The 23,955-nt window shown below is 38.2% G+C and overlaps 1 protein-coding gene across 1 annotated transcript in view; it reads right to left on the bottom strand.

Annotated features, from left to right (window-relative positions):
- The window catches only part of LOC134534811 (TATA-binding protein-associated factor 172), a 98,959-nt gene that overhangs the window by 65,952 nt on the left and 9,052 nt on the right, over window positions 1–23,955 (bottom strand). The window contains exons 4-12 of the mRNA XM_063373407.1: window positions 21,439–21,579; window positions 19,976–20,145; window positions 19,249–19,491; window positions 17,087–17,245; window positions 16,117–16,252; window positions 12,391–12,527; window positions 10,823–11,317; window positions 8,910–9,059; window positions 1,048–1,210 (exon numbers count right to left, since the gene is read on the bottom strand). Coding sequence (XP_063229477.1) covers window positions 1,048–1,210; window positions 8,910–9,059; window positions 10,823–11,317; window positions 12,391–12,527; window positions 16,117–16,252; window positions 17,087–17,245; window positions 19,249–19,491; window positions 19,976–20,145; window positions 21,439–21,579 — 1,794 coding nt within the window. The remainder of the gene's footprint in view (window positions 1–1,047; window positions 1,211–8,909; window positions 9,060–10,822; window positions 11,318–12,390; window positions 12,528–16,116; window positions 16,253–17,086; window positions 17,246–19,248; window positions 19,492–19,975; window positions 20,146–21,438; window positions 21,580–23,955) is intronic.

Here is a 23,955-nt window from a genome sequence, read left to right as displayed (position 1 = left end):
CAGGCCCGGACGACGTCATAGTTATAAATAATATTACGTAATAGCCTATTCTCGTTTTGTCAAGTATAACGAACTAAAACAGCTCCAGTTTTCCAAGACTCAGCTCATCTCCAAAATTTTACCATGATTACAGTTCATCATTTAAAGAGTAAAGGTAAAGCTAGGATAACTTCCACATGGTTATCCGAAAGTAGCGGAATCTCATCTCACCAACATGATTCTCATGAAATTGAGTTATGCTAGAGTGTTTAAATTTAATCAGTCACACTCATGCCCCGAGCATGACAGTCACAATCATAACCACCAAAAAAAAATTAAGCACATGGAGTTCACACATGACAGGTTCACACATGACAGAAGTGAAACTTCTTTCTTTTAAGGTATGGATAGAGAATGATTATTTCATTTTAAATCAAACTATCCACAAATCAATAAAACTTTTCCACATAAATAAAAAAAATTAAAAATTCTTTAAATAAATTGAAGTATAGCAACGTCAATCGTCAGTCATTACGAAAAATGAGGAGTAGACAAACACAAGAAGCGTTAGGATAATTCTGTAGCATCACTGCTGCGTCATTTCTACCTCTTTCCTGCTGTCTTCCCTTCCAGCCGTTACTACTAGCATATAGCATGCTCCGCTACGTTCCTATCCCCCTCCCTTGCCGTCTTCTCATTCGACAGCTAGCATATGCGTTGGAGTGGCGTTGTTGCTGACACACTCTCCTGCTCTACCGGTTCCCCCACCACGTACCTAACTATTCCTCTCATACGATCGGAATTTCGTAACTCTAGAAAATTGTTGTCCCCTCAGTAAAGAAGTTTCCCTTCAAAAATCTTTTTTACGGCTAGAAAAAACTGAAATAACAATTGTTAGTACTTTTAGGAAATTAAGTTTGAATTATTGACCCATACCAGGGCACGAAAACAAATATTACAAAATCATAATAAAATACTGAAGGCAAAGCTAATAATAATAATATCAGTGTAAAGCACTTAAATTTAGGTTCTGCTGCAAGCCCATTTGCTACACGTAGCTACACTAACCGAGCATGCGGCTAGCCATGCAGCGTGCTCGGACTACATTGGCCTCCCGGGTGGAAGCAAGGGTGGTCTCGGAGCCTCCCAGGTACAGCTTCTGGTCGCACTTCACAGTGCTGCCAGTGAGCTCCAGATTAGCGAATGCTCTGGGTCTTCTCTGATTCTTGTCCTATGGAAATGAGGCATCACAAGCATGGGAGAGAGAGTAGAACAAGAATGGTGTACAATAATTATGTCACAGCATTCTCTGACATACCATTAATTTTTAGCACACTTTACAACTTGCAGCAGTGAAAGTGTTAACACTAACCAATACCATGTAAAATAACACAGCTACAACTACTTGTCATTAATGAGTAAAAATATCTTACAAATTCTGAAAATAAGTTAAATTTACATGATTTTCATGATAACAAAAAGCATATAACCTAACTGGACAAAAAATTAGTCCACCCTGGAGAAATCATTACAAGCATCATTTAATACAGTGTAACTCCACCTCTGGATTTGATAACCACCTGGATTTGGTTAGGAATGAATTCACAAGGTTGTGCCATGTACGTCGCATTTAGGTTAAGCCACTCGCTGAGGATTTGATCATGCAATTATACTAAATTGCAGGGATACTGATGTCGATGTTTAACATAATATTCCAAAATGTCCCACAGATTTTCAATGGGGTTCAAGTCAGGTGATTTTGCAGGCCAATCCAGATGTAATAAGGTGGAAGTGTTGATAAAACCACAAATGTGTTCAGCCCGATGAACTTTGCTATTGACATCTTGAAATATCATCGTAACATACTCATGTAAAAGCTGACTGAAAGGCAACACCTGATCATTCAGAATGTTTAAATAAATTCTACTACCCTGTTTTATCGCATAATGGTCGCACGCACGTAATCGCCGCAACCATATTTTAGGCTGTTAAAATTGGGATAAAAAAACTTCTCGCGTAAATGTCGCATGATGTTTTTGGTCCCGCTAGTAGATGCAGAGCGCTTTGTGTAGGAGTCTTTTCCGTATAAAACGATGTATTTTAAAGTAGAAATCTAATATTTATTCGGTCTTTACCACTTACTTAATAAATTAACGGAAAAATACGCAATTGTTTGACGTGTAAATTTTCTTATAAAAACTTTTTAAACATTATTTCCTTTATCTGTTCGTCTGCGTCGCCGCGGTGTAGGTATAATCTAAAATTTAATTTCGGTCATTACCACTTATTTATTTAACGGAAATACGTCGTCTGACATGTAAATTTTCTTTTACAGACGTTTTTAAACGGTATTTCCTTTATCTGATTGTCTGCATTACCGCAATGTACCGCTTATAAAAATGTAGCCAGCGCATAATTCATGTTTGGTTATGTTGCTTCCCGTATAGAGCGCGCGCACGTAGTCGAATATTGATTTCTCGCCGATTGGATGCAACGCGCGCTCTCTGTCAGGTGCTGAGTTAAATATGTACATTTGATAGCCCGCATTCTTTCGTGGCAAGTGTGTACTATGACACGTTAGTTCACGTCAGATTCAAGTGGCTTGCGTTCGCGTTAAGAGTTTTGGTTTTTCTATTTAAAGTTGAAGAAAGGTTTTTGTTTAAGGAATTATTAATATAGATTGTTTGGCGTGCTCTTGTATACTCCACCTTTTTTTAAATAAACGTACTTTCCATGAACGGGTTTTGTTTTTATGAATAACTTCATCTAACAAAAAAAATTTTTCCGCATAATCGTCGCACCCCTACTTTTTAAACTTAATTTTAGAATAAAATGTGCGACAATTATACGAGAAAACACGGTAAATTGCAGGGATACTGATGTCGATGTTTAACACGATATTCCAAAATGTCCCACAGATTTCACTGTAATTATATTTACCAATGGTAATTCTTATTTACATTTTGAATCTCCGTAGGTACAGGACTTAAAAGCGCTGCGTGCACATTGCTACAACCAACTGTCAACAGATGGTGCTAGCAGTAAAAGTATCTGGATGCCAGCCATCGAAATGCATTCTTTAAATACAGTAGAACCCCGATTTTGCGAACACGGATTTAACGAAAACAGCGATTTAACGTAAAGGTTTACAGGAACCATCAAAAAACACCGATTTATTAAAATAATAATATAAATTTCCAAAAAATGAAAGTAAATTGTAAGGGAATCTTATTAAAAAATACACTCTGTGGTGTCAGTAATAAAATGGAGGGGGGGGGGGGGGGGGGGGGGTGGTGTGTGTGTGTGTGTGTGTGTGTGTGTGTGTGTGTGTGTGTGTGTGTGTGTGTGTGTGTGTGTCTCTCTCTCTCTCTCTTTGCATCATCTGTCCAAATACGAAAAAATTAAAAGAAAATTGTTCAAATTGCTTAAAAACTCCGGGCGCTGTAACTGAATTGCGTAGGTGCGTGCCATTGCGCGCGCCTGGATAGATAGACTGTCCGCGACACATGACGTCATGAAGGGTTTCTTTGTCCGCATCCCCCTCCCCCTCCCCTATCCCTGGCTTGACTCACCAAGTTATCTTCCAATCACGCCCGCATAGTAACAGTGCTAGCCAATAATCACACGTTTCAAAATATTCCCTTTCCCATCCTCCAGGTTTTTTCCACTTGTGACCACGTCACACCAATACGCCATTATCATTATTCTCTAGAGGTATAAAATTAATGAAAAAAAGTGTACCCGTATGTATTCGTTACTATAACAATTAATACTTGTTACTATCGTATCACGTTACATTACTCGTTACTTCTGATACCGCATAACATGCTATGTTATGTTGCAGCAACGAATCGAGTCGTATTGCGTACGCGTACAGTATGACGTCGCGTAAATAATAATAAATAGAATATAAACAATTAACAATATTTGATAATTAACTGTTTTTGTTAACCAAGAAACAATTAAATCTCATTAGAGCAGCTTTTTTATATTATCTCTTTTAAGATAAGAACAAAAAAACGTGAAAATATGCAATAATAAAAAACAAAAACATACATATTTCTAATTTGTAAACAATACTTTCTTACGTTGTTTCAGTTCCAATCTCAAACTTTGTCTACACACACAATACCTTTAATAAACAGTAAAAAAACTTTGACGACAAATTTCCAAATTATACTTTACTTAATAAAAAACATCGTTCTTTGTAACGCAAATTCATCGAATATGCGCGCGCATGCGTAAAACATACGAAAAATGCGAGTAACAAGATACAGCCGTGTGTAACGTTTCGTTACTCGTGACTAGATGGCGCACTCGTTACTCAGTACCGAATACATACGGTTTGCTAGAGCTCTATTATTCTCAGTAAGAGCTTTGTGCGCGGTGTTTAGTTTTTGGAATACTTTTTTTATAAATGCTGTTCGGACTTCGATTTTTTGCTTTTCTTCTTGGATTTTTACTACAGATTCCGATTGGAATTGACTACACTGCCTGTTGACGACCTGCTTAGATTTTTTATTGGTACATGACTATTTACTAACCATTTCTTTCTGGGGATTGTAAATAATTAATCATTGGTATCAAGACATCAAGATGAATGTAAATTTGAACATGTCAAGGCAGCGAGAAAACTGGTGCGTATACCAATAAACTGGTATTAGAACTGGACAAAACTGGAAAACGGGCGGTGGAGCTTTTATTTTTTTCCGCTAAGCTCGCGTCTATTTGCTGGCTGCTGATGGAAGGTCATGCGTCTAGGCGGAGCGTAGAGTGAGTTATACTCAGCTCAGCGAACAAAGAGAGCCAGCCGGCGGCTACGCCGCGCCGTAACAGCAGCTGACCGAGTACAATGACCTTTCTCCGCGTACGGCGCGCTATTGACGGTCAATTTCCATCAATTTACGGCCTTTTATTTTTATTTTTTACTGTGACGCAATGTGTATGTAGCTCGTATTTGTTATAAACGCTGCAGGTTGCGACTGTATTATAATAAACTTTAACGTATTTCTTACACTTTTCATATTTTTAAATTTTTTTTATTTATTTTATGCCTCTTTTTTCACTGTTTCTGAAAATCTGTATGTACGACCGAGGTGTACGTACAAACCGGGGGCCGTACGAGCGAGATCAAAAACCAGAGCTGCCAACCTCAAATCACACCCATCAGTAATGGCAATTAGGTATATGAAAAACGTACGCGTAAATCATGCACGATAAATTTTTCCTGGGGCATTATAACACACTCACAAGATAAAACAAGGACAATAATATGCAAAAGAAAAAGAAAAATATGAATACAATGCAAATTAATGAATAAAAAAAATCTATTTGAACAATACAATCATCGGAATATGTAAGAAATATTAATAATTTTACTGGATATTTTGAATCTTCAATTCAAAGTATTCAAAGTTAAACTTTAAAACAACTGTCTTTTATTTGCTTCTTTTATCCTGGTTGGATAAGAAATGTCATGTAAACAAAAAACAAGACAAACACAAGGACTTGTTAACAATAACTGCGTTCGTTACTTTCGTTTCTTCAGATGTAGCGAAAAAACTAAGATATAGATTTATTGCTCGTCACGGCTTTAAAATGTTCTGCATGTTTCTTTGATTCAATATGCCGTCTACAGTCATCCCTTCCACCATGTGCAATCGAAAAGTCACACGTGCATACATTACAAAACCGTGGCGTTCCAAAAATTTCCAAACGACAAGCATGGCCATTCTTTTGAATATTTAAGTCGAAAGTTCTGAAGACTTGTGTGTTTTTTTTCCCCCAGATACACATTATTCTGTCTCACGCTTCATTTCTACAACCGGCACTGAAGAACACAACACTATCGAAAAACATAAAAAAATTTCACGTTTGTAGACACTACAAAAACCGGACAAAAACACTATGATGGAAAAAATGGCTTTCAAGAAATAAATTAACACAACACAGGTTAGCCAAAGTACCGTACAAAAATTATCGTGATGTAAGTAGCCTTCAAACGATAATTCCGAGAATATGTACTAGTTGTATCGTACAACGGACGTACAGTGAAACCCCTTATTTACACTTTTCAGGGGAACAGAGTCAAAAAGTGTAAATACCAGGAAAGTGTAAATTGAGGGAAACATATTTTTAAAATGTAACATACCTGGTTTAATGCACTCCTTTTACTTCAGTAGTCAGAGACATCAAAAAAAGACACAGTGAACGAAATATCTTAAAAAATCCTTCATTAGGCCTATGTAAACCAAAATAAATTTACAACATATAACTTATAAAATTGTGTGAATACAACACTGAAGCAATGTGTGCCATGATAAAATGTTACCATAAAAAAGTTTTGTAGGCTTATGTGCAAAAACTTTCATGCCTAACTTAGGTCTATTTCTTTGTAAAATAATCAGAAATCTTGGTTTGCTTGCATCTTTGAGTGTTCATGCACATGATCTGCTTCTCTAAAGTATAAAAATTATCAAAAACACCATCACAGTTTTCACCAGCAGATACTCCAATGTAGTCTCGCAGAGTTTGAAGAGCAGCAAGAGCATCTTTACTCGTGGGTGTTGTCACTTCTTCATCATCATCATCATCATCATCTTCGTCAGTATCCTGTTGAGAAGTACTGACATGGCTTTCTACAATATCTTCTATACATTGCACTTCCGAAGTGATCACCTGACTGTCCACATCCACGTAATCTTGAAATATTTTCTCCTGCAACACCCTCTCATGTCCTTCAAAATCTTCAATGTCACTGTAATCTTCTTCACTGAGAGTGTAAGGCTTTTCTGGGAACACAAATCCAGCTTTTGCAAAGCAGTTTTGAATTGTTGATGTTTTCACTTCTTTCCAGGCTCTTGCACTAAAATGCAATGCAGTCAGCAGATTTATCTTCATCAAAGAAGGGTCTTTTCCAACATCAAGCATTGTTACTGCCCTTGAAACTAGGTATCTGCGGTACAAAAACTTGAATGCCTGAATGATACCCAAGTCAAGGGGCTGTAGCTCACTCGTGCAGTTTGCTGGGAAGAAGACAATATCAGTGTTCCGAAGCTGGATGGTTGCTTTGTGAGCAGAGCACTGATCTATGAAAAGAAGAACTTTCCTATTTTGCAAAGCCATTTTTGAATCAAATGCATGCAACTGGCTCTGAAACAAAGCATTGGTCATCCAGGCTTTGGTGTTTGCTTCGTACTTTGTTGGGAGTGACTTGATGTTTTTAAAACATCGAGGTTTCCTCACTTTGCCAATGACATAAAGGGGGAATTTTTCACTTCCATCTGCATTGGTAAGCAATAACACAGTAATCCGTTGCTTGCTGAGCTTACCTCCGTGACACGTTTCCCCTTTAAAACTAAAGGTTTTGTCTGGTAGAACATTGAGAAACAACCCTGTTTCGTCGGCATTGAAAACATTTTTCGGGTCGAACCCAGCAATTTTTTCCTGTCGCATTTCCTTCCAATGTTCCACAGTCTCCACATCCACACTTTTGCTTTCGCCACAAACCACCTTGTAAACAATATTGTGACGCTGCTTAAACCGATCAATCCATCCATTGGAAGCTGAGAAATCTTGAATTCCCAGCCTAGAGGCAATGACACGTGCTTTTTCTCAGTATTGTACCATTTATTGGTAAATTTGCAGCACGTGCACCAGAAAACCACTCAAGAAGAATATCTTCCAGCTGTTTGAATTTCGAGTCCTTCACATATTTACGTTTTTTAGCACTTGGCCCACATTGCGCGGCATTTGCAGTGATGGTTTCTCGGCTTTTGATGATGGTGTTAAGAGTACTCACAGGGATTGAAAGTTCTTTCGCAAGGTCCACACGTGATCCAACATATTCGTCGAATTTGGCAATTATTTTGATTTTATCGGCAACGGTAATAGTTTTTCGTTGTTTCACTTTCTCCATTTTCTCACAGATATTAATAACGACAAAGAGTTAAAGATGTGTCAAATACATTTACCGCTAAAGCCAATGATACTACCAGCGCTCGTAGCGGAAAGCTGTGGAAATAGAAGTACTGTGAATAGTGCAAAGTTACTTGCACTGTTCACGACGCGAACGCATTCACATACGCAGCTTTTGATGTATCTTTCTTCTATGGCAGCCATGTTTTGGTGTTTGTAAACACTGAACGAGACGTTAATAACGGGAATGAAGCAACTTTTCCGACGTAACAAGCGTGAAAACGACATATACCGCCTTATGGAAAATAAATTGGGCCTAAAACAAAGGAGGTAAATAACGGGAAAACGTAAATACCGTTAACGTAAATACGGGGTTTCACTGTAATACCATCCCATTATTATTTGAAAACACGAGAATTAATTTACTTATTTCGACAGTACATTGTACATGCGCACACTTACTAGTTCCGTTATTTGAGCAACCAAGCGATGTATTCAAACTGCGTTCGCGAAACACGCACAGCAGAAACGGAATTTTCTCCGTTACCATGCAGCACAAAGCCTCAATTCCGTAATAAACCAGCGATGTTCCGTAATTCTGTAACTCGGGGTTAAAATCTGTAATAATTACGGAAAATCCGTAATGGTTGGCAGCTCTGAAAAACGTTGAAGATGGAAAGTTGACAAAATCTGAGATAGCACGGCAGCATAAGATATCAGCGTCGACCCTGTCTACGATATGGAAAAGTAGGGACGCGATTATGAGTGCGGGGGTCATTGAAAATCAGTAAATCGGATTTAACGAAACATCGATTTAGAGTAAACATTTTCGGTAACTATAGCACTTTGTTCAATCGGGGTTCTACTGTAATGGCTGCATTTGCTAAGAAATGTAGGGATGTGTGTGCCACGGACGAATCCCTATGTATTCGGAAACAGGTATTATTTGTGACTCTTCTAATACATAGAGGAAAATATTCTGGAATGAAAGACAGCAGAACGCTCGCACATACCCGGTGGAGAGGCTTGGCGTGTACCAGCAGCCCTGGGTCGATGGCCAGCTTGGCAGGCTGCATCGCAAGGCACAACCACGTGCTGACGTACGGACAGGCAGCAAGAAGCAGGTCCTCCAAGGCACTTTTCCGCACCAAGTTGCCCCACACCTGGAAGCAAGAGCACAGGCAATGCTCTTTTTACTTCAAACATATGTAAACAACACACAAAGAAACTCCTCTTTTCAAATACACAGGCAACAGAAAAATTAAGGAAATTAAATACAGTAGAACCTCGATGATACGTTCCCGTTTCATACATTTTCCCGTGTCATACGCCGATTAATTTTGGTCCCGCCGAAAGTACTATATTTACAATGGTTTACTTTCCCGGAACATACACTTATAAAATAATTAATTTCCCGTTTCATACGTTTTTATGAAGCGGAAAAGTCCTAAAATTCACAATTTTTTTTTGTTATATTCATCCTGATAAACGTTTTAATGTTTTTATTTTGAAAAACGTTCATTGTTTACCTTTGCAAACGTAAGAAAATAACTTTATTGCACCATAGATATGAATAGTACCAGGAAGACTGCACTTCGCTAGTAGCATCTTTGGCAAGCACCAAGCGAGACTAGTAGCGCAAACTAGCAATGATTATGAAAATGGTGCACGCGCTTTACCAAGGCACGGATCTCATATTTTGTGCATTCATTAATCTTTGAACTGAATATACTCGTTTGTTATTGTTTTCTTACGATCGGAATGTTTTGTATTTTACGTTTCTCAAGTTAAAATTTTATTGTAAATTGTTCTGTTGCATAAAGTTGTTTGTAAAATGAAATAAACAAGCAAAAATTCCTGATTTTCTTTTTACAATAGCCTAATTTTTTTATTTCTAATTTAGGCTTGGTGACTTTTCCCCCCCTCCAAGAAAGGACTTCATAACATTTTGTAAGGCCACTGTTTCTCATGTCAGCTTTACTTGATTATGGACTGTATTTTACATTTCTGGTGGTTTTATATATGTATATATAATGATGAATTATTTTCTTTCATTAATATAATGCAATTATTTACACATTATGTATTTAAGTTTAATCTGATACTGTGCTGGTATGCTAGATTGAAAAAAAAAATTATTATTGCCATTCCCTTTTCATACACTTTCCCGCATCATACACCATTTTTGTGCCCTCCGTTGAAAAGTGTATGACAGGGGTTCTACTGTAAAATGAATGAGTCAGCGAATTTTTGAGCCAAGCCAAGTTAAATTTGGTAATAATAATTACGGTAAAGTCAATACCAGAACTGATCTTTTTTTTAGTTTTTTTTTTTTTTTTTTACTTATTGTGGGACTGACACAGCAGGAAGTCTCCAAGATCGACACATGCATTTCCACCTCCTGGCAGTTATGTGTCTTTAATCAGTTGGCACTACAGAAGAATATATCAGTGTGTATCAAGGGGGCCATATTCAGGGATTTGTGTAGGGTACAGCAATGGAACCTTGACATGCTCTTGCGGGTATCCCCTGCCACATTAATACCCCTTTAAGAATCTCAGTTGTGCCAACCACATCTCGGCTGTGCTTCTCACGACTTGGCCTTGTCTCCAGCAAATCGGCCACCCCGTTTTTTTAAATATGCCTCCTTGAAAAAAAATTATAACTGGGTTCTACTGTATACCTATACAGCTAAAAGTTTTAAACTTTTAAATAATATATCTCTTGTTACAAAAATAATTATTTTGTCATAAGGTTTGAATGAATTAGGGCTCAGCATCTCAACCATACTGAGGTCATCAGAGACAATGACAAGTGGTAAGATGAGAATGGAGAATTGATAGAATGAATGGATGGGAAAATGAAAACCATCATCTCACGGCAATATCCACTACGTATGACCCAGGTTCTCCCGGTGCGGACGCACCTTCTCCGCTAACTCCTGGATGTCGGCGACGGGCTCGACCAGCACCCGCTGGAAGATGTGGCGGAGGGCCTCCTGCAGCACGGGCGGCGCCCAGCGCGTCCCCGGCGGGGCGGTGCCGGTCAGCGTGCCCAGGGTCTGCAGGGTGGCGCGGCGCACCGACGACGCGCCGTGCGACAGGAACGGCCAGAGGCGAGGCGCGACGCCGGCCAGGGGCGGCTGCTGCGGCCCCAGCAGGCGGTGGGCCTCGGGCAGGCTCAGCAGGGCAGCCAGCAGCCCCATGAAGCCGTTGCAGGCCGCCGCCAGCTCGTCCTGGTCCAGCAGCAGGTCCCACAGGCGCTGCACCGTGGCCTCCACCTGGTCGGGCAGCTGCGACACCAGGCGTGCCGACACCGGGATGAGGGCGGCCGCCGCCACCGCCCCCACGTCGTCCACGGGGTCGCTCAGGCCGCTCAGCACCGCCGGGAAGGCCTCGGGCAGCAGGGCTCCAACCAGGTCCTCGTACACAAGACAGGCTCATTTACAACATTGCATAGGTACTAAATAATGGGACAACAAATATTAACACTAACATGATTACAACTATATATATATATATTTACGAGATTTTTTAAAATATATTTTTATTACAGATACATTTCTCATAAAGCTTAATCCTAACATAGCAAGAACCTAATTTAAACAGTAACCCAATCAGAATACCAAAATAACCCGTGCCCCAAATTAATCAGTACCCCCGATTAATCAGTACAACATAACCAGAAAGAAACCCAACATAATTTTAGCCCAAAAGTAAGAAGAACCTTTACGTAACTAGAAGCCTAGCTATAGCTAACAATCTGCACCCCAGCATATTCAGTAGCCAACCCAACATAATCGGTACTACAGCATATTTAGAGACCCAATTTAATTATAACCCTAAAATAATCAATAATCATGACTCCCAAGTCGACTAAGCACATCCATCACATGGTGCGTCAGGCAAGAAACCACATGCACACAAGTGGCTTAACCTAAATGCGACGTACATGGCACAACCTTGTGGATTCACTTCGTAACCAAATCCAGGCGGTTATCAAATCCAGAGGTGGAGTTACACTGTATTAAATGGTGCTTGTAATGATTTCTCCAGGGTGGACTAATTTTTTTGTCCAGTTAGGTTACATGTTATATGCTCTTTGTTATCATGAAAATCATGTAAATTTAACTTATTTTCAGAATTTGTAAGATATTTTTATTCATTAGTAGAGACCTGCAAAATTCGCGGATTCATTTTGTGATATGCTACAATTCAAATAATTATACATTAGCGCTGCTTCTGCAATTGGTTCACTGTTAATCTGGAGTAATGAGGGCCAATTAGAGACCCTCGCTCATAGAAGTGTCGAATCACAGACACTTGGTCGAGACGACTCACAAGTCAACAGCCAATGAACAGGTGGCATTTGCCCGAGTGTGTAGAGTGTAGTAGAGTCTATCCTGGAGGTCATTGAACCCGCGAATTTTGCAGGTCTATACACATTAGTGACAACAGTATAAGTAATCTGCAGGGGGGCAGAGGGCGGGCTCACCTCCCTGACCGCCAGCAGGTACTTGATGCCCAGCAGGCCGCCGTGCCGAGCCTCCCACTCGCTCTGCCTGAGCAGCTGGAGCAGGACGTGCAGCACTCCTCGCACGCCCTCGATGCTCATCAGGTGCAGCACCGACCCTGGCGACAAGGCACATGTGGGGGGGGGGATAAAACACCCTTCGTAAGCCACTACACCGAGCCTGCGCTGTCATCAGCACATAACAAGTATATATGTTGGATCGGTAGGACTCTGAAACTCCCGCCAAGGTGTGTTAGTGATAAAACAACTCGGCGGCATGACTAGGCTGAGAAGCGGGTTAGTGCCTCGTTTCAAAACCCAATAATTATTTAAGTGAATAGTCAAACTTAACCACTTAATATGTAAGGACGTGGTAAGAGATCTTCGCTCTTGCACATTTAGCTATCTTAATAAGCAACCTTAATAGAAAATATTAAGTGAAATATCTATCATATTCAAAGATAATAATGATTGGGGCATTATTTTATTTGTAATTTTTTTGGGGATTATTTCCTAATATTAGCGTAATTTAACCAATAAATTACATATACTGCAGTACTTTTACATTGTTTGCTTTAATATGTACTTATCATGTAAAATGAAATCACCTGATAATCTACCAAATAAGATCCTTGTTAGTCAGCCCCCTTTAATCAAATTGCATCACCAGATAACTATAACCCATTTAGAGATACATAATACAAATTACATAGATATTGAAACCAAAGGAGCCTTGCATGACAACCAGAGAGAACTATAAAATGAAGTAAACATTTTTAAACATATTTATTAACTAATTTTGTGGGAAACTTACCTTCCGAGTTATTGCTTTTATTGGTTCATACAACCAATCTATAACTGTACTGTAGAGCAAGCATATGTTTGCTGGGACTGTACACGAAAATACTAAAAGTCGAACTTCGTTGTAAGAAGAAAAACAAAGGTTATTGTGTGTTTCAAATGTGTATTGTTTAATATAAATAACATATTTCCACAAATATATTGTCCGATTGTCTTATTCTGATTTTTTCCCTCTTCAAAACCTATCAGTAGGGACCCAAGAAAATGGTAAATAAAACTGGCTCATTTCGGTGTAAAAAAATGACAAAAGCGGTGCAAAAAATCGGTGTAAAAATAAGCAAGCGGTGTTAAAAATCTGTGTAAAAATTTGTTGAGATACATTAAATTAAAATTGAAATTGGCAAACGAGGATTGTTTTGCTTCAAATTTTTTAAAATTTCAATATTAAACATAAAATGCACTCAGTTGGCAAACACTAAAAAGTTTTTAGTGTTTCTAGTTTTCTTCTTGGTCTTGTCTCCTTTACAGCAACCCTGTGTTCCCCTAGCCTGTTCTATTCCATCTATTTCTAACCAAATAAAAATATAAAAAAATTTTAAAAATGCAATAAAAATACTGAACCACAGTACCTTGAACATATTTATTTAACCAGGTCCTCATGTTTGGGCCATCTGCTTTTTCCAAAGGTATGTTTGCCCCCACCATCATTTCAACAAAGTCAATTATAAATTGTTGTTAGTTTACAACTATGTTTTTAGAAGTTTGCAAAGCAGCTCCTATAGACGTCTGTTTTGCAGTACCGGTAGTCGACGTTAATGCCGCACATAATTTTTTTTTATGAGTTGCGTTAGAAACGTGTTTTAGGCATGTGTCTTGACGCATCCAGTCCACACGAACGTTGCAAAACTTACACATTATTATCTTATCCTTAACATCAAATATATAAAATCCTTCCTGCTTCATCTCTCGTTCTCGATCGAAAACCGTAAATATTTTTGGCATCTTAACACAAAAATAAGCACTACTAACTAGATGTTTGGAAATTAATACCAAGTAACCGAGACGTCAAAAAAAAAACACTACTGCCGTAAAAACATTTATGCCGTAGTGGCACGCACACGAAAAAATATTGTGTTCGGCCAGAATGAAACTATTATGTAAGCGTAAATATTGTGTTCGCTTCTGTGTGCTAGAATTTTTGAGAACTAATACCAACTACACGATAATTGTGTTCGTAACGCTGCTACATAGCGGCAACGTAAATATACACGTTTGCCGCCATGTTGGAACTACAATCAATTTCGTTACGCGATAGCAATACAATCTATAGTAGGATTATTTACAGTATCCGACCAATGTATACATTCTTGGTAACGGAAATTACGTGGATTTCGCGCAAAGTTTTGTGTTTTGTGAAAAAAATAGCAGATTTCGTGAAAACTGTGAAATAGTGCCCAATTTCGCGGTATTTCGTGTATTTCGCGGTTCACTATTTTCTGGGGTCCCTACCTATCAGTTGACTCAGATTTCAATCATCCCAAGTTGGCTCCAGTTGCAATAAATGAAAATTAAGGAGCTCCTATGATAAGAAGCATTAATGATTAATACTAGCTAAAACTATAAGATGTGATCTACTTTTGGCCAGGATGGTTGAAATACAGGATGATTTAAGAAGCTGCCAATCCTCTAATTGAAAAGTACATACAGTAGAATCCCGCCGATGCAACCCCCCTCTGATGCGTCCATTCCGTTTATACGACCGTTTTTTTGAGAAACCGTGAAAAATTTTAGTAGAGAAAGTCGAAAATTTGAGTAAAATTGGCTGAAAAATAAGTCTATTACACTTTGTTGGGCGCTATGTGTTCACGTTTATCTTGGCGAGCACTGTACTGCAAGCAGGCAGGCATACAAAAGACGGCTAAAAATAGATACCACCCCTTTAGACTGTCCACGCTAGCCAATACCGGTAATCTGCGCGCATCACCTGATAGCATCTACGCGCGCGTCTATTGCCGTCCCGGTCCCGTGCCTTTGTCTTGCGACTGGTTAGTGTGATCTTGCCAGCTGCATCTCAGGTGTCACTGGCCACACAAAGCTGTGTTCACTGTGTTAATGACGTCGCCAGGTGTTTGGTTCTCGGCTATTTTTCTATAACATCGCTGACTTCGCACATGCGCAGCTAAACAAAAAAAACTGTGTGGACTTGCATGCCCCGAACAATGGGTTCCGATAAATACTCGCGCTAAGTGAACTCGCGTCACGCGAGTTCGGCTATGCTAGCCGGCTGGAAAGGGAAAAAAAAAAATGTTGGAATGCAGACGGAAAAGTAACTATGCAGTAAAATAAATATATTTACGGCCCTGCTAAATTTTTCTATTCAATAAAATTTGAGGTTTAGTGATTTTTCAGCAGAAACTGCTGTGTGACTAATAAACAAATTGTATCATAAAAACTTATAAAGTATTTATTAATGGCAAAGGACAGTCGTACAGGCCCATAAAAATATTTATTTTACCGAGAATGGACTATACAACCTGGCTTTTGCCGCACGCGATGTGGGAGGGGAGGAGGATGCTGACAGTTTCTCACGCAGAAGGTAAGCTACCACAGTGGCTTTTCGTGCGGGCGGGTAAGATAACATGACAGCTGAGACGGCTTTTCGTGCGATAGTGGACGCGCCGAGCTCGGCTAGACACTGCCCGAGCGGCATTCACACGATGTATCCGACGATGCGGTGACACCCCAAAATCTCTATTGCGACCATTCAGTTTATAAGTCCGTTTTTTCGGAAACCGTGAGGGGTCGCATCAGCGGGATTCTACTCTAATTACAATAATTATAATGGCAGTTTTAATATTCCCCACAAATTTGACAGTTTTAGAATCAAATGAACACTGGCAAACTCACCAAGAGCTTGAGCACACGTCTCTCGGACTGGAGCCACCACCTGGTCTGAAACGAAGTCTCCGAACCGATCCAGGGCTAGCACACACACGAGTCGCAATGCAACGTCCTCCAACCAAAGGTGATGACTTTCCTCCATCTGTAATCAAAAAAGTAAACAATATTTACTGTAACTGGTACCTCAGCCCATTAAAATAATACAGCTATCAATAGTGCATAGTGTAAAATCTATTTTATTTTGTACTGAAATGACTATAATTATGGTATAATTTGTTTTCAGAATTACCCAAGATTTTTTTATAATTGATATTTATTTGGGTTCGTACATTTTTTCAAAACAGTCATTTAGCCCGGACATAAAATAAATAAGTCGGGGATATTGGAAAAGGAATTGTCCCAGAAATTGCATGGATTGATTTCGGGAAACAAGAAACCGAAGTCAGGCTGGATGGACTGGGATTCAAACCAAAGTTATCCTGAATGCAAGTCTAACATTACATATATTGTAGGGACAATTTTCTTTATGAAGCTAAACAATCTGAACAAATCTAGTCTCTGCAACTATTTGTCTTCCATCCAAACACATTAAATAAACATCTAACAACTTTGTGTGCAATTCTACTTCATTTTGTCTGACCACTAAAAAAAAACTTTTAAAAACAATGTTTCACTTGAAATTTTGGAAACCAAGCGTTGATATCGTGAAGTTGAAATTTAAGAACACCAGACACTATGATTAACATTTACCACAATAACAGGTGCCCACAAAATTTTCCAACCACAATTAAAAAAAAAGCAAAAATTTTTATTTTTAATTTTTTTTACAATTCTGTAACTACTATACACCCTAAAGCTTAACCACAGTGACAACATCTACTTATAAAATACAACAGATGAAAACTGTACATCATTTGCAACAACACAAGATTCTCATTCATGAACAAATCCACACAAACTTAACATACACACGAACCTCAGCTTTGGATAAGTCAGCGCACTTGCCAGCGCCCTTCCCATGGATGCGGATCACCTCACGGATAGCCGTGGCCGCCCCATGCCGTATCTCCCAGCTCGGGCTGAACAAGTTCTGGCACAGCTGATCACAAAAGTTTTCAAATGGCCAGTCGATTGCCTGGGAAGCAACAACCTTTCTTTAATAAAACAAAATAATCATCAACAACTTTCAATGCAAATTCATGTTTAAATAATTAAACTACCAAACACCTGCAAGTCTTAATGTGGAATTTCTTGTTGGTAGAGGTAATCTGTATCAATTATGGTACCCACAGTCAACATATTAGATTTTGGAAATAACTGGTTACGAGAGTTTTAGTCAGTGATAAAAACAATAGTAGGTTAAGTGATATTGGTATGTTACTAGTAAAAACCATCAGTTAAAACCATTAGTTATTTTTTTTTTGTTCTTGTGCTACACAAGGATACCAATGTACATCAGAGTACCTTAACTGCATTTTATATACTGTAGAATCCCGCTGATGCGACCCCCCTCTGATACGTCCATTCCGTTTATACGACCGTTTTTTGAGAAACTGTGAAAAATTTGAGCAGAGAAAGTAGAAAATTTTAGTAAAATCGGCTGAAAAACAAGTCTGTTACACTTTGTTGGGCGCTATGTGTTCACGTTTATCTTGGCGAAAGCTGCACTGTAAGCAGGCAGGCATACAAAAGACGGCTAAAAATAGATACCACCCCTCTAGACTGTCCACGCTAGCCAATACCGGTAATCTGCGCGCATCACCTGATAGCATCTACGCGCGCGTCTATTGCCGTCCCGGTCCCGTGCCTTTGTCTTGCGACTGGTTAGTGTGATCTTGCCAGCTGCATCTCAGGTGTCACTGGCCACACAAAGCTGTGTTCACTGTGTTAACGACGTCGCCAGGTGTTTGGTTCTCGGCTATTTTGCTATAACATCACCGACTTCGCACATGCGCAGATAAACAAAAAAAAATGTGTGGAATTATGCTATACACCTCGGACTCACATATCCCGAACAATGGGTTCCGATAAATACTTGCGCTAAGTGAATTCACGTCACGCGAGTTCGGCTATGCTAGCCAGCTGGTGGTTATTTTCGTTCAAAACGTGGCAAAGGAACTTGTGTGGATCAGGTAGAAAACATTCGGCTATAAACGAAAGATATAAGAACAATGCTATCCTGAAATGCTGTGACATGTTTTTGGAGTAGATAATCACAGCGACAGACCGACAGGATGCACTCCCGCCATTGTCGTCAGCAATGTTTATTTTGACAGCTCAAGCAATTATCTTTTCCACGTCCCTTCACAGTGTAAAAAAAAGAAAAAAACACGATGGAATGCAGATGGAAAAGTAACTATACAGTAAAATATATATATTTACGGCCCTGCTAAATTTTTCTATTCAATAAAATTCGAGGTATTAGTGATTTTTCAGCAGAAACTGCTGTGTGACTAATAAACAAATTGTATCATAATAACTAATAAAGTATTTATTAACGGCGAAGGACAGTCGTATAAGCCCATAAAAACATTTATTTTACCGAGAATGGATTATACAACCTGGCTTTTGTCGCACGCGGTGTGGGAGGGGAGGAGGATGCTGACTGACAGTTTCTCACGCAGAAGGTTGAAATAAGGGAGGGAATGTGTTGAAATGTTAGTTGTAAAAGGAAGGGGGGGTGTGTGTTTTTACATTGTTTGTGGCTCTGGGAGGGATTAACCTTGAAGAATTAGCAGGGGATGGAGAGGTAAGCGTCGCGTCACGTCACGTATGACGCCAAGCCGCCGCTACCGCCAGCCTGGCCGGACGAGTTTCTTACACTCTCGCAGAAGCTACCACAGCGACTTTTCGTGCGGGCGGGTAAGATAACATGATAGCTGAGACGGCTTTTCGTGCGATAGTGGACGCGCTGAGCTCGGCTAGACACTGCCCGAGCGGCATTCACGTGTATGTATCCGACGATGCGGTGACACCCCGAATTCTCTATTGCGACCATTACGTTTATAAGTCAGTTTTTCCGGAAACCGTGAGGGGTCGCATCAGCGGGATTCTACTGTATTTGCTGAGTTATAAACAAGAACTGCAACAGCAAAACACTATAAAAAAAATATATATATATATGTACGATATACATACATCACCCCAAGATCCGGTGCCATCTGGAACGCTCTCTCCACTGAACATCCATTCGTCCACTCTCAAATCTTCGGTTTTCACTTTCTTCTGTTCGGGTTCTTCTGCGCCCTCACTTCCTCCTTCGTGAGAGCGCTGCTTCATCATGTTCTGGCGGGCCTTGCGGCGAGCGCGGTTCATCTCTCGAGAGCTCAGCCCGCTGGCTTGTGAGAGCAATTCTTGCTGCACTACTTCGCAAGCTGTCTTCTGCAACAATTATAACTCTCTTCTTAAACATTATGTAACTCACCTACATTGTACGAAAACTTACCAGCCACAAAATACTAGCTTGGAACATTTTACATTTTTAACATGTACATTTTTAAATATTATGTACACATTTTCACTAGATTTCCTAGACAGCTGAAGCAGAAAAAATAAAAATTAAAAATAGTATTTTATTTCTTTTTTATTATTAAAATAAAAAGTAAGCAAGAATTGTCATTTAATAATTTTATTATAACTTTAAGTTTAACATTTTGATGGTTTTTACAAATCTAAATTAAATTCAGACAATTACTACCCCAAACTACTAAAAAATATCCAAAAAGCTAAAATAATTTAAAATACCTATATATCTTTATTATTATTTATTTATAAACAATACACAAGTATTAACTATAGAAGGAAATGTTTATTAATAATTTTTTTAATTGATGTGTTAACATTATATACCAGCTCAATTCCTCACCCTATTGGTATCAGTTCTGCTTGCACGAAATTCTGCAGGAACAACGTCTAAATCTTCCGCACCAAATATTTCCGACATGTCGATGCCAATTTTGGCTGCAACGTCCAACCCAAGACGCACATTCAGCTGCTGTCTGTGACGAGCCATTCTCTCTCGAATGTCAATTCCAGCTAGAGAGAAAAAACACCAATAAAGAGTTTACATTACCATTTTATTTGGCACTTGCTGTTAAGAACAAAAATAGACCATGTAAGACATAATAAATAATGCATAAACTATATTATGTGGTAGGAGCCCCTAACATAGTTTCTAATGGTTGAACATCGTAACATTTGAGCTTAAGAATTAAGATACACACTGGGAAAAAAAAATTCAGAATAGATTGAAATTGAACACTTTTATCTTACAGCTACTTCTTAGATTGGTCCACCACATATGTAGAAGTATCCAGGACTTCAACCAAAAAAGTGATAAATCATGCCGAGACATCCCAGGTAAGACAAGGCTCAAGTGATAAACCAATGAACAGGTGCCATTTTTCTGATTCAATCCACAAAATTTTTCAGTCCCTACACACAAGTTAAATGTGACAAGTAAAATAGTAAATTTTTTTAACCTGCCAACACACCATCCGTGATGACATGGTTACTTCACAAAAAAGGTAACAGTCTTAGACCTTAGAGTATTGACATGTTAAAAATTAAACTTTAAAAATAATTTTTTCTTTTCTTTTTATTGTTTACTCTGAACATTCTTAAAGAGCAAAATTACAATAATCAAAGTGCTTCATTATCCTATATGTAATATGAACTGTTGGTTAGGTTAGATTAGATAAATTTAAAATTCTGTATAATGGTTTGAATGGTTGGTTAGATGAGGTTAGCTACATTATGTAGTTATTGTTTTAATGGTAGTTAGTTTTATGGGATAATCAAGGAAATATTAGTACTAAAAAAAATTATTTTCATAATTTTTGTTTCACGAAAATACATATTTATATGAAAAAGATTCAATAGCTATACAAATAGTTCTATTTATTCCTTCCATTTATTAGATACACATAGATTAGATTTAGATGGATATAGATTTGTATAAACATATTTTTTTTTTAAGCTTTCTCAAAAATTAAGTATTTTTTTTGTTATGAACATTTTTACAATGTATTTGTCCATGTTGTGTTGTCACCTGTATTGTCACTACATGTATTTGTTTAATAGTATGTTTGTTTTAACAGTGTTTTTTTATGTAATTGTATGTTTTGTTTTTGCTTTTTGTGGAATTCTGTCAATGGCCTTCAGCTGTTGGGGTGGCACATAAAACCAAATAAATAAATACTGTTAAAATGATACAGCGCATAGTCTGATAGATTAGCACAAACCACTGGCAATTAGTATACTCTGGAGCAGCAACAAACAAAAGGTAAAATAAATTGGTTGCTGTCTCAGCAACACTAAATGACCAACCCGTCGCCTCTTCTTCGGTGTCGTACTCCTTTCCTTCAGAACCCATGAGGTAGGCCCCGTTTGCAAGCACCTTGCTCATGTCAAACTTCTGGAAGTTCATACGGCCCACCTGAGAAAGCGACAGCGGTTGGGAGCCACCCTCTGCAATCACGCACGGTGAACACTGAATTATTCATTATCATAATGCTACAGATATTTAACATGTTCCAAACAGCATTTGCGTAGAGCCAAGATATTTCTGGAAATTCCTTTCACTCCAAGCTCGACTGAACTTAGCTGTGATATATATTATATATATAATCAACGATTTTTGGAGTCAATTGGTCTATTACAAGGTCACATCCTTTGGATGGTTACATAAGATTGTGTAATCATGTCTTCTACTCGTTCCAGAGTTGTCAAGAGCATGTAAAGAGCACAGTAATCTGATCATCTAAGTGAAGCATATGTATACGTGCTTAACAAAGTCTACTTTGCTATAAAATAAATCCGTGAAATAATCATGACATGGTTACTACACTGGCCTAAATGTGTCTTACATACTAATGAATGTACGTACATGAAATTATGTACTATGATTTAACCCTTAAATTTGTACTGCACTATGAGTACGATCAGTAACGATTACTTCAAATAAATTATGAAATAATGTAACAATAAATAATTTTGATAAATAAAAATAATAATATTAATGATACACAACAAACAATATTATATACATCTTACCAAAAGATCTAGTTATTTAAAAAACAAAGATACCTCAGTACGTTAAGTTAAAAGTTTTTTGGTTCACTTCTCTATATTTTTGCCAATTAATACTTGGTTAAAATCAAACAGTGTGAAAATCACAAATGCCTTCAAAATACAGTATTGAACCATTTGGAAAAGTTGGTATAATAAACTAAATGAATGGTTGTATATAGTATATCTTATAGGTGTGCACACATGCACACACCATAGCTTGTTCAGCTTCTTTCTAATATCAATACAAATCAGTTAGTTTATCCAGATCGCACACATATAAGATATACTATAACCATTCATTCTAGTTTCTTATACCAACTTTCTCAAATGTTCAATATAAATAAAGTATCCATAACAAAAAAAAAATTAAATTCATGAATTTACATACATACTGAACTTACCCCAGAATGTTAAGTTATGTTTGTTACATTTATATAGCTTTGTTTAAAACAATCTAGAATTTAAGCTCAAATAAAGATTAAATTAGATGTTATTGAGAGAGTGAAAATAAATAAATGTGAGCCCAAGGCTTGCTTCCACAGTTGTGACTTCATGAAAAGGAAAATGTTAGGTACTCCATCTGATAAACCTGAAAAGTTCTTGTTCAAATTTTCCTTATCCTGCAGTGCAAGTAAGCCTTATGCTACCCTAAAGCTAAAAGCTGAGTAAGTGAAGCTAACATCATTAACATAAATATGCATGTACCAATAAAATATTTTGTTGTTTGGACTTGTAAATATTGTGTGTAATTTAGTGTATAGTGTTTGGAAACATTTGAATTTTGAAGTTCCCGCGCTGCTTGCTAGCAGCACCAAGTTTTTCAAGTTGGCTGCCTGCCAAAGTGGGTAGCCATGCAGCTTCCGGCAACAAAGCAACAGTTGTTGAACCATCATGGCGGTAAGTTGTGCTATCGTGCACGCTTGCTGCCAATCGAGTTGTTCGCGAGTGAATCATTATTAGTTGTTTCGTTTTATATGGATTTTACAGTCTCGTACGTCTCTAGACAAAACATTTGTTGTTGTTCTATTATCATAACATATTCCTATGCTTATACCTAACTGATTGTTGTGTGTTGTAGTAAGATTTCACAAATAGAACAAAAATGTCAGAAAAGCTTTGAATTCCTACAAAAGTATATAAAATATAATAAAATTGTACAAATAATACAAATAGGGTCCACAAAATACAAATTTAGCAGTTTCCTATTGGTAAACTATCATAATCGTCACTCAAGAACAACACTGCCTGCAAGACAGATAGCCAATTTTTCAAGAAAGCTTAATAACTTTATGTGCCTTGCTGAAACTGAATGATAGCCCGTGCTAGAAAAAATACCTCAGTAGTGCATTCTGTTGGAATTTCGGCGAATTAACTTCATGAGAAGATGCTAAATACTCGTTTCCATGGAGAAAAAAAAAATTAAAAAAAAAAAGCACTTAGGGGGTGTTGTTTCTTAAGCAACTATATATGCATTCATATTACAGTGTTATAAACAAACAAAAAAAGACCTTTTTTACTGCATCACAACTACTAAAACAGCAGTTACCTTATTTTTAGAGACCTGAAAAATTCGTGGATTCATTTTGTGTTATGCTAAAATTCAAATAATTTTACCTTAAGTGCTGCTTCTGCCATTGGTTCACTGTTAAATCTGGAGGACTGAGGGCCAATTAGAGACCCCTCACTCATAGAAGTGTCGAATCACCGGCCACCCAGTCGAGACGACTCGCAAGTCAGCAGCCAATGAACAGTTGGCATTTGCCCGAGTGTGCA

The sequence above is a fragment of the Bacillus rossius genome, chromosome 8 (assembly GCF_032445375.1).
Source record: "Bacillus rossius redtenbacheri isolate Brsri chromosome 8, Brsri_v3, whole genome shotgun sequence".
Lineage (NCBI taxonomy): Eukaryota > Metazoa > Arthropoda > Insecta > Phasmatodea > Bacillidae > Bacillus > Bacillus rossius.
Note: the sequence above shows the minus strand (reverse complement) of the source record. Positions and strands in the feature narration are given on the sequence as shown.